The sequence below is a fragment of the Garra rufa genome, chromosome 23 (genome assembly GCF_049309525.1).
Source record: "Garra rufa chromosome 23, GarRuf1.0, whole genome shotgun sequence".
NCBI classification, from domain to species: domain Eukaryota; kingdom Metazoa; phylum Chordata; class Actinopteri; order Cypriniformes; family Cyprinidae; genus Garra; species Garra rufa.
The window spans coordinates 11,250,166-11,268,754 of record NC_133383.1 but is presented as its reverse complement, the minus strand read 5'-3'; the positions used below and the strand labels follow the sequence as shown (position 1 = coordinate 11,268,754).

General features: G+C 42.5%; 1 protein-coding gene across 1 annotated transcript; it reads left to right on the top strand.

The window, feature by feature from the left end:
* Nucleotides 1-2,098: 2,098 nt before the first annotated feature.
* On the top strand, nt 2,099-4,475 carry LOC141298913 (uncharacterized). Its single transcript, XM_073829214.1, has 2 exons — nt 2,099-2,780; nt 3,052-4,475. The coding sequence occupies exons 1-2, from the start codon at nt 2,099-2,101 to the stop codon at nt 4,473-4,475; spliced, it is 2,106 nt and encodes a 701-aa protein (XP_073685315.1).
* The last annotated feature ends 14,114 nt before the right edge of the window (nt 4,476-18,589 follow it).

The following is an 18,589-nucleotide window of genomic DNA, read 5'->3' as shown; positions in this document are numbered from 1 at the left end:
GCTACTCTTCCCCCGCGTGCCACTCCAATCGAGCCCCAGGCTCCAACTCGCGGGCGCTCCTCGACTCGACCAGCCACTCGCCTCCCAAGACGCCTAGGACTACCTTCTCCACCTCCGGCAAGGACATCAGCCGACTCCCCGGCGTCATCATACAGATCGGCCAGGCCTACCATTCCACCCATAGCTAAGTGGACCATAGCAAGCCTGAGACAAGCACTGGCCAAAAACGATGTCCAGCCTTCGTATAAATTAAGCAAAGCACAGCTTTATGATTTATACACAAATCTTTCAGCTAACCTTTCCACAGTTCATTCCCCAGCCCCAAAAATGGATAAAAGAAACAGACCTTCTACCACGCCTCGTCTGACTCCACAATCCTTCTCCCGCGAATCATCCAACTCTCCGCAATCATCAAACCGCGGCGGCAGGCCATCAGCTAGCCTGGGTCACGCTGCAGAAACCGCCGGCGCGTCGCCTCACGCAACGTCAGCCGCAACTCCGCTTCTCAACGCGGCTCCTCCCGCAGCAACGACGGGGCGCGCTGCCCAAGCAAGTGCTTGGCCGCCTCCCCCGCCACTCTCAGCTCCGCTTCCCGCTACCTTCAGCTCGGGGCTTGGGGCGCAGTCGAGCGTGAGGCCGCTCTGGCAGCCACACACAGCCCCGCCTCCTGCTACTTTCAGCTCTGAGCTCACAGCCCAGACAAGTGCTGGGCCGTATTGGCCGCCTTACACAGCGCCGCCTCCCACCACTTTCAACTCGGGGATTGCAGCTCAGACAAGCGCTGGGCCGTTTTGGCCGTTTCACTCAGCTCCGCCTCCCACCACTTCCAGCTCGGCTCCCGCAGCCCAAGCAGGCGCACAGCCAAACCAACAAGCATTTTGAGCCCAGCCACCTGCCACCTTGAGCTCCGACTTCACTGCTCAAGCCGGCGCGTGGCCGCACTTGCTGTCAAATACAGCTCCGCCCCCAGTCCCTTCTAACTCTTTTCTCCAATCAAAATCACCATACTCACTCTTCACTGCTGAAGAGTACCCCACACTTTCCGACCTCGGGATTCCCATTGCTCAGGAAAAAACCATGGGACCCGCTACGTCTATCGAGTTTCTCGGCATCAATTTAGACTCGGCTAAATTCCAGGCCTCCCTCCCAAAGGAAAAGATCGATAGAATAATTCTCGTCTCTTCCACTCTGCTCAGCAGTTCAAGCTGTTCCAAACGGGAACTTCTTTCTCTGCTCGGGCATCTAAACTTCGCAATGCGTATTATTCCCCAAGGCCGCCATCATCTCTCATCTCCTCTCGCTTGCCTCCTCGGTTCACGCACTCGAGGACCTTATTTCCTTATCCCATGCGTGCCGCAACGAACTTAGGTTATGGATCATGTTCCTTAAACAATGGAACGGCCTTTCCCTCTTCTACAACAACCTTATCTCGTCCCCCATTGACATCCAACTATTTACCGACGCAGCCCCCACAACAGGTTTCGGGGGTTTTTACCAGGGACGTTGGTTCGCATCTCCATGGCCCCCCGAGCTGCAGGGCTCCCCTCAGTCCTCCGCCTTCTTCGAGCTATACCCCCTCGTGGTTGCAGCCTTCCTATGGGGAAATGAATGGGCCTCTAAAAGTATCTTAGTACGTTGCGACAACGAAGCGGTCGTTCACTGCATCAACAAAAACCGTTCTCACTGTCCCGCCCTCATGCCTCTCTTAAGACGTTTAATATGGATCTCACCATGTGACCAATTCCTAATAAGCGCCAAACACGTAGCAGGGGCTGACAACCAAATTGCTGACTCTTTATCTCGCTTTCTGTTTCAGAAATTCAGGAAGCTGGCTCCAGAGGCGGACCCTTCCCCAACTCCAGTTCCTCCTTATTCAGAATTAATATTCCCATAACCCACCCACTGAAACCCCTCCTGGACGCTTCCCTCGACACTATCCTGCAAGCAGCTTCCCCAGCCACCTGCCACCTTGAGCTCCGACTTCACTGCTCAAGCCGGCGCGTGGCCGCACTTGCTGTCAAATACAGCTCCGCCCCCGGTCCCTTCTAACTCTTTTCTCCAATCAAAATCACCATACTCACTCTTCACTGCTGTTCCGATGCCCGTCCCTCCAAACGCCATCGCCATGGAACCCCCTCAAGTTGCCCACAGCATTCGAGCACAGATCTTAGCAGGTGCAGATGTCGATCTTTCCTCTTTGCTTTCACTCCTGCCCTATACCGACACAAACCGCCAGATAGACTGTGGGGACTTTTCAGTCACTTTAAAAAACCCCAACCCCTTGTCATCACGCCTACTTTCTTTTTCAGAATTTTCCATTGCTTTCAGCCGCTACACGGAAATCATCTGCTCTGCCTTCCCCCATAGGCGACGCGAGCTCAACGACTACCTATCCATCATAGCTGAGCTCGCGTTGTCCTATGGCGGAGCACATTTCTATACATACCACAAACTTTTCTCCGCAAAATGTGCCGTTCGTATAGCCCAATGTAACCAGTGCCCCTATTGGGGCGCCCTTGATCCAGACCTTCACACCAGAGTGTTCTTAGGCTGCAAGAGCATCTCATGTGCAGTTTGTCGGTCAGTCGCCCATTCCACCATGACCTGCCCTCAAATCCTTCCCTCTATTCCTCCATGCCCAGAGCCATCCTTCGTTAAGTCAACCAGCTATGTTCCCAGACCTGCAACTTCCCCAAATTTCGACAGCACAACGGCGCCATCTTCAGATGATCACCGGCAGCCATGCAAAAGCTTTAACCAGGGGAAATGCTTCAGATATCGTTGCTGTTATCTACATATCTGTAGCTTTTGTGGCGGAGCCCATGCCCGCATTGTTTGCCCAGTTAATAAATAAAAAATGAATAAAAAATCTAGAAAATATTTATCGACTCCTGTGAATATTTCCCACCTGACCACCGAACTCGCTCACCATCCAGACAAAGAATTTACCAATTACCTTCTGTCTGGCCTTAAACTCGGTTTTAACCCCGGCGTCGTATGTCCACTTTCCCAAAACGTAATCTGCAAAAAATCTTCAATCCGCACTCGCAGAGCCCGACGTCGTAAACGATCTGATCAGGAAAGAAGTCGATTCAGGCTTCATGATTGGCCCATTCGATAAACCCCCCTTCAAAATATTTCGCATCAGCCCCATCGGAGTAGCAACAAGGAAATTCTCAGGCAAAAAACGCCTTATAATCGATTTGTCATCACCTCATAATTCGACAGTACCAAGCGTCAACAGCTTGATACCCCTCAACGAATATTCTCTTAAATACCACGACATTGATCAGGCAGTCGAGTTGATTAAACTCGCAGGTCGAAGAGCCTGGCTCGCAAAAGTAGACATCACTTCCGCATTCAAAGTGATGCCCATCCATCCAGATTCATGGCACTTATTCGGGATACATTGGCTTGAAAAATTCTATTTTTCCGTCCGCTTAACATTCGGATGCAAAAGCAGCCCCAAAATATTCAACATGTTGTCAGAAGCGGTTTGCTGGATCCTGTCAAACAATTACGCAATTCCGCACCTCATTCACCTCCTTGATGATTTTCTAGTCATTTCACCCCCCGACGCAATCCCCGCCGCCCATATCTCGACAGTCCAAAAAGTTTTTTCCGACCTCGGGATTCCCATTGCTCAGGAAAAAACCATGGGACCCGCTACGTCTATCGAGTTTCTCGGCATCAATTTAGACTCGGCTAAATTCCAGGCCTCCCTCCCAAAGGAAAAGATCGATAGAATAATTCTCGTCTCTTCCACTCTGCTCAGCAGTTCAAGCTGTTCCAAACGGGAACTTCTTTCTCTGCTCGGGCATCTAAACTTCGCAATGCGTATTATTCCCCAAGGCCGCCCCTTCATCTCTCATCTCCTCTCGCTTGCCTCCTCGGTTCACGCACTCGAGGACCTTATTACCTTATCCCATGCGTGCCGCAACGAACTTAGGTTATGGATCATGTTCCTCAAACAATGGAACGGCCTTTCCCTCTTCTACAACAACCTTATCTCGTCCCCCATTGACATCCAACTATTTACCGAAGCAGCCCCCACAACAGGTTTCGGGGGTTTTTACCAGGGACGTTGGTTCGCATCTCCATGGCCCCCCGAGCTGCAGGGCTCCCCTCAGTCCTCCGCCTTCTTCGAGCTATACCCCCTCGTGGTTGCAGCCTTCCTATGGGGAAATGAATGGGCCTCTAAAAGTATCTTAGTACGTTGCGACAACGAAGCGGTCGTTCACTGCATCAACAAAAACCGTTCTCACTGTCCCGCCCTCATGCCTCTCTTAAGACGTTTAATATGGATCTCACCATGTGACCAATTCCTAATAAGCGCCAAACACGTAGCAGGGGCTGACAACCAAATTGCTGACTCTTTATCTCGCTTTCTGTTTCAGAAATTCAGGAAGCTGGCTCCAGAGGCGGACCCTTCCCCAACCCCAGTTCCTCCTTATTCAGAATTAATATTCCCATAACCCACCCACTGAAACCCCTCCTGGACGCTTCCCTCGACACTATCCTGCAAGCAGTTTCTCCCAGAACTCTACAGTCATACATAACAGCGTGGAGATGCTTCAAGGCCTTTCACCTCTCATACAACACACCATTCCCTGATTTTTCGCTACTCTCAATTACCTCATTTATATCCTTCCTCAACAGCGTAAAGAGCCTGCAAGTCGGATCCATTAAGGGCTACCTGAGCGGCGTCCAATTCTTTCACAAACTCATATTTGGCACCCCCTCGCCCGAAATAAGTAATTCGCAAACGTCCCTATTAATCAAAGGGATCCAAAGGTCCCGGCCCACCCGAATCGACCCATGTCAACCCATAACACTAGACATCCTCACAAGATGTATCCATACCCTTCGTACATGTTATCAATCTCCTAACACTGCCCGCACACTCGACGCCATGTTCATTTTAGCCTTTTTCGGGTTCCTTCGATGTTCAGAACTAACCGCCGCCTCCAAATTTGACCCCAATTCCAACCCTACCATCTCAGACCTAACAGTACTCGACAGCGAAACAATCTCTTTCCTGATTAAACAAAGCAAGACAGACCAAAACAAAAAAGGTCATCTCATCTACATCTTCAACCTCCCTTCTCCAATCCAACCATACCAGACCATCCTTGAATTCCTCCGCCTCAGAAATTCCCAAGCCCAATCCCCCGACGAACCCCTATTTTTAGACGAATCCAAAAAAACCGGCCACTCGCTTCTGGTTCCAAAAACACCTCAGATCCGTCCTTCAATCATCAGGCATCTCGCCCAACAATTTTTCTGCCCACTCCTTCCGCATCGGGGCAGCAACCTCAGCAGCCCAAAAAGGCCTCTCCAGGCAACAAATCCAAACCCTAGGAAGATGGTCTTCAGAAGCCTTCCAGAACTACATAAGAACTAACCAATTCCACATCAAAGAAGCCCACAAAACTCTCATTGGCTATCAATCCAGATAAAAAAAAAAAAATAAAAAAAAAAAACTTTCCATCCCTGACCTTTTCCTCACTACGGTCGCCGAGGTATTCCCGTCTGATGCCGTGAGCCTTGGCCTCCCGTCAGACACCCCAGGAGCCCCCGACCCCAACTTACCTTTCCGTCTCACGTCCTGTGGGGCCCACCCGTCCGATGCCGTGAGCATTGGTCTCTCGTCGGATGCGCAGGGGCCCCCAGGTCAGACACCTAACCTTTTCGACACCACAGTCGGCGGGGCCTACCCGTCCGATGCCGTGAGCATTGGTCTCCCGTCGGACGCCGCAGGGGCCCCCGCCCGGTCAACTGCACTTTTCTTCCCTACAGTCGGCAAGGCCTACCTGTCCGATCACGAGCCTTGGTCTCCTATCGGACGCTGCGAGAGCCAAACCGACCATGCAATTTTTCCGTTCCGTCCGACGGTCGGCGAGACTCAACCGTCCGACTCCACAAGTCTCCGCCTCCCGCCGGACACTATCTGAGCCCCTTCAGGCCAACTTCACATCTTTTCCCCCCACCTGGCGAGGCTTACCCATTCGAGGTTCTGAGTCCTGATCTCCCCTCGTATGCCGGCGAGAGCCCTCCCAGTCGGGTTTTCCTTTCTGCCTCCCCGGCCGGCGAGGCTTACCCGTTCGATGCCGCGAGCCTTGGTCTCCCATCGGACGCCGGCGAGAGTTCTCCCGGTCGGGTTACTTACTTGGCGCCTGCAAGCGAGACTTATCCATGCGATGCCGCTTGCCTTGGTCTCCCATCGTATGTCGCGAGAGTCGCCCGCACCAGGCGTCCCAAAACCTTTTTACCTGCCAAACCGAGAAGACCCACTCGTCTGACGTTCTGAGTCTTGATCTCCCGTTGGAGGCTTCATGGGTCCTCTCGGTCAGCACCAATAGGGGCCGATCGACCAGCAGAGCCCTCATGCCAACATCGTAAGCTGCTCCGGCCAAGGCAACCCGGGTTCTCCTGATCGGGCCCCAACCACGCTGCCCCTCCTTCGGCCGGTAGGGCTCACCCGTTCCAACGCCGTGTGCTCCCGTTGAGTATCGGTTGAGCTCTCCCGACCGGACGCCCTAAATCCCGTAATCCATACAAGCAGCCGGTAGAGCCTTTCGACCTGATACAAAAACCTCTCCCATCAGAGTACGAAAGGCTCCCCCGGCCAGCTAACCAAACATCTTCTCCCAAACAACGGCCCCTGCCAGATCTCAGCGCTTGGGGGGGTCCTTTTTCTGGCGGCTGTCCTACACTCCATTGCTTATTGGGGGGTACTCTAGGTTCGGGCCATTCCCGAGCTCGGAGCCCTTCCCCGGACAGCACGCCAAACATGCTTACATACTCCAGCTAATTATATGTAAGTGGGAACTCGTGAAATGATGTTTCTTAAAGCAAAGTTCGGGAGGAGCACGTCAGATACTTAGCCTAATTAACACAGCTGGAACTCACTCAAGCCAATCTACATCATGCATAAATACAGCCGACTCACCTCTACCCATTTGACGGATTATCAGCATCCCTCCACCACCCCATCTCCTCACTCCGAGTTCCTTCTACACATATACATGGGGGGGGGGGGGGGGGTACTCTAGGTTCGGGCCATTCCCGAGCTCGGAGCCCTTCCCTGGACAGCACGCCAAACATGCTTACATACTCCAGCTAATTATATGTAAGTGGGAACTCGTGAATTTAACCAGGGTATTGAATAAATACCTAGGGTTATGTTTGTTTTCTTCTAAGAGAGACGAAAAGTAATCCGATCTAGCAGTTTTTAATGCTTTTCTATAAGATAAGTTACATTCACGCCAAGCAGTATGGAAAACCTGTAGTTTTGTTTTCCTCCAGCTGCGTTCCATTTTCCGTGCTTTTCTCTTTAGGGTGCGAGTGTGATCGTTATACCACGGTGTTACGCTGCTTTTCTTAATCTTTTTTAAGCGCACTGGAGCAACTGTATCTAAAGTGCTAGAAAAGACAGAGTCCATAGTTTCTATTACATCATCAAGTTTTTCTGAGCTATTGGATATGCTGAGGAATTCAGATAAGTCAGGAAGATTACTTACAAAGCAGTTTTTTGTAGTAGAAGTGATGGTTCTACCGTACTTGTAGCAAGGAGTTGAAATTACAGTTTTAGCTATCTGGAGTATACAAGGGACTAGATAATGATCTGAGATATCACCGCTTTGCTGCAGAATTTCAACGCCATTAACATCAATTCCATGTGACAGTATTAAATCTAAAGTATGATTTCGGCAATGAGTAGGTCCTGACACGTTGTCTAACCCCAATAGAGTTTAGAATATCTATAAATGCTGTTCCTAATGCATCTTTTTCATTATCACCGTTTCATTATCAAAATCACCCACTATTAAGACTTTATCTGCGGCCAACACTAACTCGGATAGAAAATCAGCAAATTCTTTAATAAAGTCTGTATGGTGCCCTGGTTGCCTATATACAGTAGCCAGTACAAACGTCATGGGGGATTAATCATTAACACTTGTTTCTCTGGATAATGCTATATGAAGCACCATTACTTCAAACGAGTTTTATTTGAAGCCCGTTCTCTGAGAGACATTGAGAATATTGCTATAAATAGTAGAAACACCTCCCCCTTTACCCTTTAGACGCGGCTCATGTTCATAACAGTAATCTTGGGGTGTGGACTCATTTAAAATAATGTAATCATCTGGTTTTTGCCAGGTTTCTGTCAAACAGAGCACATCTTGGTTATGATCAGTGATCATATCATTTACAAAAAGTGCTTTTGTACAAAGGGACCTAATATTCAATAAGCCAAGCTTTATCAATTGTTTCCCTGTATTATATATATTTTGTATTTGTTGAACATCAATTAAATTGTTAGTCTTGATTTGGTTCAGGCGTTTTTTGTGTTTTCTAGCTCGGGGAAAAGACACAGTCTCTATAGTGTGATATCTTGGTGAAAGGGTCTCTATGTGCTGAGAATTAACTGATTTCTGTGATGTGAGGCGGCTAGCAGGCAGTCGGTTTAGCCAGTCTGTCTGCTTCCTGGCCTCGGCCCCAGTTAGTCAAGTGCAAACTCTAAGACTATGTGCCATATTTCTAGATACAGATCTGGCCATTTAAAATGCGCGCGGGAAGTAAAGTGGTCTCGCGTGACGCCGGTGTATTCCAAAGGAACACGGAAAATACAATGACATAGGAAAGACATGATCAGTAGGGGGCAGTCATGTAACGCACTGGACTGGAGCAGGCTGAAAACATTGCTGCAAACTAAAAGGTACGGTAAACTGGAGGGGACACCTTCGGTTCACTTATGTTTGTCGTGGCCACACAAATGAATTCGTAGGAACGTCATATTACTTTTTGTCATTGCCACGAGATATTAATTCCTGGGAATGTCATATTATGTCGTGGCCACAAGATTATTTTGTCGAGGTGACGACATCCTTATGTTTAATGCATAAACAAACCTGCGTAACCATAACCCAGGATTATCAGAGATAGGTTTATTAATATTTTTTATTTTGAGTTAAGAAATGTTTTTATTAATTGTTATAGAAATTAATGCAATATTAAGTTATATATTAACAATAGGCAATGCTGTATATGCGAATGTCTGTGCGCGATGTAGACAGCATTCAAAAGTTTATCAAGAATTTATTACATAAGTACTTCAAATTAAATAGCCCTGCAAGAAACATTTTATGCATCCTTAAGTCTTATCCATTAATTGATCCTTTTTTTCTGTAATAAGTGTATTATTCGTTTATATTCAGTATTAATTTCGATCTCTTAACATTCCGAATCTAAATGATAAATGCTGACATGCCATGAAAGCTTTGATTATACTATATGGCATATATTCATTTTTAGTCTAATTATAACCTATATAGTGTTTCATTGTCGAGTGAATCATTCACGTTCCATTTGTAAATCGTATGGTCACACACGGGCATTAATACAATCATAAAGTCAAAACTTTATTGGCATAATTGTAGTTCACAATATTTGCTAAATATATGCCAAATAGCATATATAAAGTTATTTAGGTTAAGCGATTCACAATAAAGAAAAAAGTAGATAGCTCTAAATCACTTATTATTTATTCTTATTATAGGTTATTATTATTTCAATACCTGGTTAGGGCTATTTATTTTTAACGCCTGACAATTATGCCAATTACGTTTTGACTTTTTGATTGTATTTATCCCCGTGTGTGACGATACATGATGTTTAAATTTACAAATGAAACTACGTGAATGATTCATTTCTCAGTAAAACAGTTTAATATTTATATAGTCTAGTCTGTTAATTAGACTAAACAAAATAAAATATGTTCAATTCATATTTTATATGTTCAATTCTTTAGTTAAGAGAAGGAATGTAGGCCTATTTTACTGTGTGACGATAAATTATTTCCAAATTAAACTATGTGAATGATTCACTCTTCAGTTATTTGTCTATTAGTTAGACTAAATAAAATACAATATATGTTAAATTTAACCTTTAAACTGCATTCCAGTAAAAACCCCAGTCATAGCACCTTTACAGTATCATTTACATTCAGAATGTTATGTAACGAGATCAAAATGAAGGAAAAAATAACGAATACAAACGAATAATACAAATATAATGGGAAAAAAAGAAGGTCAGTCAATGGACAAGATTGTGGGATGCATGAAATGTTTCTTGCAGGGCTATTTAATTTGAAGTAGGCCAACATGTAATACATGTAAACACTTGTGAAAGCTGTCTACATTGTGCACAGACAGCATTAGCATATACAGCATCGCCTGTATAATTATTTAATATTGTATTAATTTCTATAACAATTAATATAGGCAAACAATTTCTTAACTCAAAACGAAATATCTCAAATAATTCTGGGTTACTAATGTCACGCAGGTTGGTTTATTCATTAAACTCGTGGCCACGAGAAATGCATGTTGAGCAAAAATACATTTCACGAAAATAATATAAAGATTACAAAACAAAGAAAACAAATGGAATGAGGGATATGCTTTAAAGTTCACGTAAAAGCCAAATATTAAGCGGCATCCTTCATGTTTTCTTTAATCAGCAAATACTTAACATTTTTGAATTATATTCACCTTCTGTTTTTATGACAATAAATTTTGAATTTTGAATTCTTATTTTTTTTTTTTTTAGAAAAACGTCAGAACACCGGTCCCAAAAGTAGAAGCGAAAGTCTTGTTTCCACCAGCGCGGAATTTTTTTTATTCACCGTAATTGATGGATGTCTAAAACAAAAATAAGGAGAATCCTAAAACATATAGGCCTATATTTCTTAAAATAATAACATCTGAACTTCATACACAACAATACGGCAACGACTTTACAACAGGACACATTGTTTTATTTTAATTTTATTTTTTAGCTTGTACACCAATGGATTTCTGATGTCGGGATATTTCAGACTGCATCTCCACAGCTTAATCACTTTAGTATTAAACATACGGGTCAGGAGGCGGGTCGGGTACAATATTTATTTTTTTTATTCTGCGGTCCGAGTTGCGGGTGGGTTATTTGAAAACGGTCGGGTTCGGGTTGTTTATCCACTGACCCGCGTGTCAGGTTGGACACTAATGTTTTGAAAAAAGTGGAGCGTGTGAGGAAAGCTTTCCCCTTCTCCCTGGCATGCATTTGAATGCTGAATTCGAAATGCAACTGAATGCAGTCGGAATCCGCCCCCAGCACCCCCAAGTCTCCAAATGTTGATTACAACAAGGCAACAGACAGCATTCAACACCCCACCCCACCCCCACTCTGCCATTCATAAACATTTCGCTCTTTATACTGCATGCCGCTTAACTCTGATGCCTCATTAACGGCTACTTTTCAGAAAACTGAAAAAAAAAATACACTTCCCTTTGGTTTCCCAGAACAGACTTAAGCCTAGTTCCAGGCTAAAATGATGTAAATCGGAGCTGTTTAAAGATGAAAAAAAAAAAAAAAAAAAAAAAAATTCCTGATCGTTGGTCGGAGATTCAACCCGCAGTTCGTGACTGGAAGCTGTTAAGAGACAGACTTAATGAACTTCTCCGAAATAGAAGAACTACTTTTCCACTTAAAAAAAAAGAAAAAGAAAAAAAGGTGGAAAAAAATTGCATAACTCACTGGAGCACTTTTGATACTTAACAATTGTTGTATTCGTTGTCAGTCATATAGGCTAAGCTTTATTGTTTTGAAAAGTGAGCCTTCTGTTTATTTGTCTAAATTATTTTCTATATTAGGATATAATACTAGGCTAGTATTTATGGACATTAGGCCAAATCTACATGGGTTTCTTCCCTTTCACTTCAATTAGTTTTTAAGAAAAAAGAAAAAAAAAACTGCATGGGCAGTGCGTCATAATAATGTACGGCATCAAAATGTAAGAACAAATCTTAAGACAATAATAATAATAATAATAATAATAACAATAACAATAATAAAATTAATTATTAACACTCCTAAAAGTACAGTATAGTGCTCAGATACACTTACGGTAGGTGACCTAACCCTAGTTGATACTTTATTTCAACTTTTCAATTATTTCATTAATTAACTAATAAACAAATGCCTTTCCGATATGATATAAGTGAAAAGGGAGACGATTTCGAAAATGATTTCACCAAAAGGCGGATGCGAACTCGGGTCTCCCGCGTCAAAAACGATATGTTACTCGTATTATCACTTACGCCACTGAAAATGTTGCAGTATAGCCGTCTTTTGTAATATTTGTAAATATGGAGTATTTGCATTGTGTAAAAACATTAAATAAAAGGCACCAGACTACAGAAAATGGCATATACTAAAGTATTTATTTTTCTGGGGGAGGACCCACCCACATTTATTTTGCTTCCGACGCCCATGCTTGATGATGAAGTATAGTCTACAGGATATAACAATGAAGTGCTTTTCCAGTCCCGATTCCACAAGGTTTTATTCCGCATCCACCCGCTCCCGCTATATTAACTATATTATTCGCCCGCTGCCCGCTTAGAATAAATTTCTAAGCACCAAAATCGCAAAAACAAATCAAAATAATAATAGTAATAATAGCCTACTAATAAATAAATTAATTAATTTTTAACTCTATAAAAACTGTAGTTTATATTTATCCTCTCCATTTCTATTCCTCTCTACTCAAATTAATTGTCAGTGTATCTAAAATTGTGTATCTTAGAAAAAGAAAAAGAGGAACTACCTCTTAAACATGCATATCTTAATTTGATGTTGCTTTAAAACGCTGAAATATATAATGTATTTTATTCTGAAGGTGAAAGTGGTCCAGTTATTTAACTGCCTGCGGCGCCGTCAGGATCACGTTTTTTCCCCCTTTAATTAAGTGGATACAGCTTACAATACTCGTTCAAGAGTAAGGGATTGCTCAAAACTATGCTATTTTACATATTTCTGTTATTTGTGTACAATCACAACGAAAAAACAGATGTGTATGCTATTTGTAAAAAAATAAAAATGTAAACAAGATGCTGGTTCAAGGGCGCGTCACAGAAATTGCCTACAATTCTGCATATAGGCTTGCTACTTATTAATTTTATTTTATTTCGTTTTGTTAAATTATTATTCATTAAGAAATTTATATTTCGCATATGGGCATTTTTATTTATTTTACATACAGCTTTTTTGGGTTTTCTCTGTGCATAAGATCTGCGCGTGATGTTCTGATGTTTATGCTGCTTTTTGCTTGTGTACAATTAACCCCTCAAAACGAATTTAACTGTTATTAATGTGTCACAGCCACGTTTCAATTTAAATGTAATTTAACACAATCTTGTCGTTAATAATAACTAAACGCGTCGGTTGTCGTTTGGAAAAAAAAAAAACAGAAATTAACATTTCTATTTTCAATGCAGTCTAATAAAAGTTCAACAGGAAAAAAATAAAAGAAAATAATAATAAAACTGCTCTTGCTTATGAATAAATTTTTGCTTGATGATGAAGTATCTAAATAGTCTATAGGATATAACAAAGTGCTTTTCCAGTCCCGCTTCCAAGAGGTTTTATTCCGCATCCACCCGCTCCGCGCTATATTAACTATATTATTCGCCCGCGGCCCGCTTAGAATAAATTTCTAAGCACCAAAATCGCAAAAATACTGTAGTTTATATTTATCCTTCCCATTTCTATCTGTCTCTACTCAAATTAATTGTCAGTGTATCTAAAATTGTGTATCTTAGAAAAAGAAAAAGACGAACTACCTCTTAAACATGCATATCTTAATTTGATGTTGCTTTAAAACGCTGAAATATATAGCCTAATGTATTTTATTCTGAAGGTGAAAGTTGTCGAGTAATTTAACTGCCCGCGGCGCCGTCAGGATCACTTGATTTGTTTCCCCTTAATAAAGTGGATACAGCTTACAATACTCGTTCAAGAGTACGGCATTGCTTAAAACTATGATATTTTACATATTTCTGTTATTTGTGTACAATCACAATTAAAATAAAAAAAAACAAAAAAAAAACGTGTAGGCTATTTGTAAAAAAAAAAAAAAAATGGAAACAAGATGCTGGTTTAAGGGCGCATCACAGAAATTGCCTAAAATTCTGCATATAGGCTTGCTACTTATTAATTTGTTAAATTATTATTCATTCAGAAAAGAAAAACATATTTCTTATGTGGGCCTATTTCATTTATTATTATATATAGGTTTATTGGGTTTTTCTCTGTGCATAAGCTCTGCACGTGAGGTTCTGATGTTTATGCTGCTTCTTGCTTGTGTATAATTAATCCCTGAAAACGAATTTAGCGGTTTACGTCAGTTGTCGGTTGGAGAAATAAAATAACCGAAATTAACATTTCTGTTTCCGATGCAGTCTAATAAATGTTCGTCAGGAAAACAAAGAAAGAAAACAAAATAACAATACAACTGCACCTGCTTATGAATAGGCTATCTTTTTGCTATTGGTTTGAACCATAATTTCAGGAAAGAGGAATCATTGAACTATTGTACTGGTATTTGTGACCAACGCCCCCTAGAGCTGGCCATGGTGTTTGGCTACAGAATGTTGTTCCTTGCGCCACCTGGTGGATATTATATGAAGTGCAACAACGTTGTAAAAAAATCTAAAAAAGCCGCTGCGGCAGGACGCGTGCCCACGCGTGCCGAATTGCAGGCTGCCGCGTGAAAATAGACGCATTTTTAATGGCCAGATCTGTAGGAGAGAAGCTCCACATCCAGAGGGATGAAGACCATCTCTTTTCAACAGGTCAGGTCTGCCCCAAAAACTTGTCCAATTGTCTATGAAACCTATGTTATTCTGCGGGCACAACTTTGACATCCAGCCGTTGAGTGACAACAGTCTACTGTGTATCTCCTCACCACGGTAAGCCGGGAGGGGACCAGAGCATATTACAGTGTCTGACATCTTACTTGAAAGTTCACACACCTCTTTAACATCATTTTTAGTGATCTCCGACTGGCGAAGTCGAACATCATTGGTGCCGACCTGAATAACAATCTTACTGAATTTACGTTTAGCATTAGCCAGCACTTTTAAATTTGCCAAGATGTCAGGCGCTCTGGCTCCCGGTAAACATTGGACTATGGTGGCTGGTAGGGGTGGGAATCTTCAGGCACTTCACGATCCGATCCGATCCGATTCCGATTCTGGGAGTCACGATCCGATTCCAAAACGATTCTTGATCTATATATTTTTTCCCAATTAATTCTTCTGCTGTGCAAATACAACTTTACAATTCTAAAAACATGTAAAATTGCTGTTTCTATGTAGCTGTAAAAGTAGGTGTCAATCTTCACTGATTTCAAGATTCAATTTAATTACTGTTTTCATTATCAACTAAATATCACGATGCTCACATTCTCAGTTTTCAATATTACTGCACATGGCTACATTTTCATATATCAAAATTATTTTGTGCCAATTTAACATTATTTCTTAAATTATATAAGCAAGGTACTTTTTAAAACAATTACTTATTTAAAATAAGTTTTCTTCAGGTATCCGAAAGTTTACAGACAATAGTTTTTCTTTTTTCCTCAGCATTACTGCCGTTTTATTATTACTCATAAGATCATAGACAGGCAGCTTTACCAGGCTGCATTCAAACTAATGCACAGCAGTGGCAAGTGGTGACTAAAACCACAAGTAATACCAAAAATAATAATATCTTATAAATAATAAATAATAATAATAATAATAATAATAAATAATAATATCACCAATAAAATCAGAGACGAAATCATATTTTAATATTTCCTCTTTTTCCTGTTTATTATTTTTAAAAAATTATATAAATTTTATATAGGCACATTTTTTTCTGTGGACTTTCAAATTTTGAATTGTTGAGAAATTATGAAAATATACATATTATATATAATATACAAAAATACAATACATTTTTGGCAATCAGGATCTGGCAGCAACAGCGCGTTTTTCTGCTTGGGCCTGCGCTCCGCGGACAGCTTACCCCGCAAATGAAATCACGCGCACGCCAGCAAAACAGAATGCGCATCAGTTCTGAGGAGTCGAGGAAGATGCGGAGAATCTGCTTGCCCGGAAGATTCAGTCTCACATTAGGGATTCATTTATAAGCATGTTTACATTATTTAACACGTGAACGCATTCTCTCTAACAGCCTGGGTATGCAGAGCATTATAGCAGCTTATATGGATGGAACGCCACTGATGCCCAGATCTATTTCGATATATCAGATGTTTTGTCCTGCTCTGAAATCATAACTGACTGTATGTACAGTTTCGTTTAAAACTATTCCAAAATGCAAGTGCATTTAACCGCATCCGCAATCAAGCTTTAGGACGAACAAACACAAAGTGCACGTGAGTCTGTCAGTGCACGAGTTTCGTGCATCTAATGGTACTGCATTCCAGATGGCAGAAATGAACGCATATCTAAAGTAAAACACGACGGATGGAAGCACACTGTCAAGCAGTGCTCACGAGTCTCACAGTGCAAATCCTGTGCAATGAATCCTGCCGCGTCTCTAGCACGTGTCATATGCGGGAGGAAAAAAACAAGCTCAGAATCGATTCTGAAATATTAGGAATCGATTCAGAATCGTTGAAGAGAGAATCGCGATGCATCGGAGAATCGATTTTTTCTCCCACCCCTAGTGGCTGGTGTCTCTATTTTCACGTTCCGTACAATAGAATCGCCAATTACTAAAGCACTTTCATCAGGTTTCTCAGTGCTGCTGACAGAGATAGATAAGCTATTCATGTGGCAAGCGGTGCAGACAACGATAGCAGGAGAAGAAACCATTACTCACCGTGATTGTAGAATGATTCCAACTTACCGCTGTTGTTTGATGAATTCCTGAAGAACAGATCAGGGGAAGAAAAAACAAAACGGAACCAGCTAAATGAGTACTAACGGTAGTAAAAACGAGAGAAAAAAAAAACATGAATGGAATGCGGAACGCAGATGGGAAGCTAACCGGCTAACGCAGAGCTAACGATAGTAAACAAGAAAGCATGAATGGAGTGCGAATGGCAAGTTAACCGGCTAATGGAATGCTAACGCGCTGCACTCGCGATTATAGAAGAACACGAACAATCAAATTAGTCAGATTAGTTTGATAGATATATCAGAAATTTGGTGGGAGTTAAGCTATATCTATCAATTTAAATAGTAGAATAAACAACAACATAGAGAATCCAACAGAAAAACAAAGCTCCAGGGAGCTACAAACACAGACCACTCTGCAGCAAAGCAAACAGGAAACCAAGGAAACCAAGTGGCTAGATTGTGCTTTTTACTGAAGACGTCTAAACATGAGGACTCTTGATGCGCTAACTCCGGCTTCATTCTACTCCTTGTGAAGCTCTCGCAATAGTTTGAATCGCCTTTACTTGACAGTATTCCCAAGCTTGCGGTCATCCCTGTTGCTTGTGCACCTTTGCCTACCCAATTTCTTCCTTCCAGTCAACTTAGCATTTAATATGCTTTGATACAGCACTCTGTAAAAAGCCACCCCATTCAGTAATGACCTATTGTGACTTACCCTCTGTGCGGAGGGTGTCAAGGATTGTACTTGGATGGGAGACCCCCTGGGAATACCAGGTGCTGTAAGCTTTTGCCTTTTCATCACTATTTATGTAATACACTGGCCTTTAGGGAAGCTGATCTTTAAATAGCCCACTTTTTGGAGCAGCCCTTGCTTATCGCCATACCACCCTGAGCGCGCATTTAAAACCTAAAGGTTTTAAATGACACAGGAATCGAACTGTCATTTTTGGAAAGATGAAACTTTTAAAGACAGCTTTTAAATTTATAATGGAAGATGTTTGTTAACCCTTAACGGTAAGAGGTGTTTTTTAAATCAGTTGAGTTTTTATATAGGGGTGCTTTAACAAGAATTATGTATGCATATATAAGAAAAAAAAAAAAAAAAAAAAAAAGCGCGCCCAATCTCGTCTGATCTCGGAAGCTAGGCAGGGTTGGGCCTGGTTAGTACTTGGATGGGAGATCCACTTGCCTTTAGGGAGGCTGATCTTTAAATATCCCGCTTTTTTGGAGCTGCCCTCGCTTACGGCCATACCCCCACCTGAGGCGCTAGAGAGCAACAGGAAGTGGTTGGCAGCAGAGGGGAGAGGAAGGCTCTCCCACACCTGTTTGTTTTTTTCTTTAGTATTTGGTTTGAGTTATTTTGTTTTGTTTGTTTTTGTTTTTTCCTGTAGTTCTTTTTAAACCACCTAACAGCAGCCTTAGGCTGGCTGGAGGGTGGTTTCTCTTTTTTTCTTTGAGGTTTTTTTTTGTCTTTTGTTTAAAATGGACGGATCAAGGGTTACCGACATGGAAACGGCATATGGCACACGGAGTGGGAAAGACAATGGACTGGCTAAAAGACAACGAGATGCTAAGGAGAAAGAACAAAACGCAAGGAAGGAGAGTGCTAATAGGCTATATTTGAAAGAAGCAACGGTGATTGTGGATGTCGGACAGGCAAAAGACGCGAGGACGGTGGATGTTATTAAAGCAGTGGCGGAGCGGATTGGAGAAGGTAAACTTTTAGCAGTAAGGCCCAGACAACTGAAGGAGTACGAAATTACACTTGAACGCGAGGAAGACACCGAGTTTTTAATGGACGGCTTGATCATAAATGGAACGAACTGTGAGATAAAAAGACTGCAAAA

Coding starts and splice junctions, on each gene's coding strand:
- LOC141298913 (XM_073829214.1), top strand. CDS start 2,099: ATGCCCGTCCCTCCAAACGCCATCGCCATGGAACCCCCTCAAGTTGCC. Junction 2,781..3,051: donor GGGGAAATGCTTCAGATATC/GTTGCTGTTATC, acceptor CCGCACTCGCAG/AGCCCGACGTCGTAAACGAT.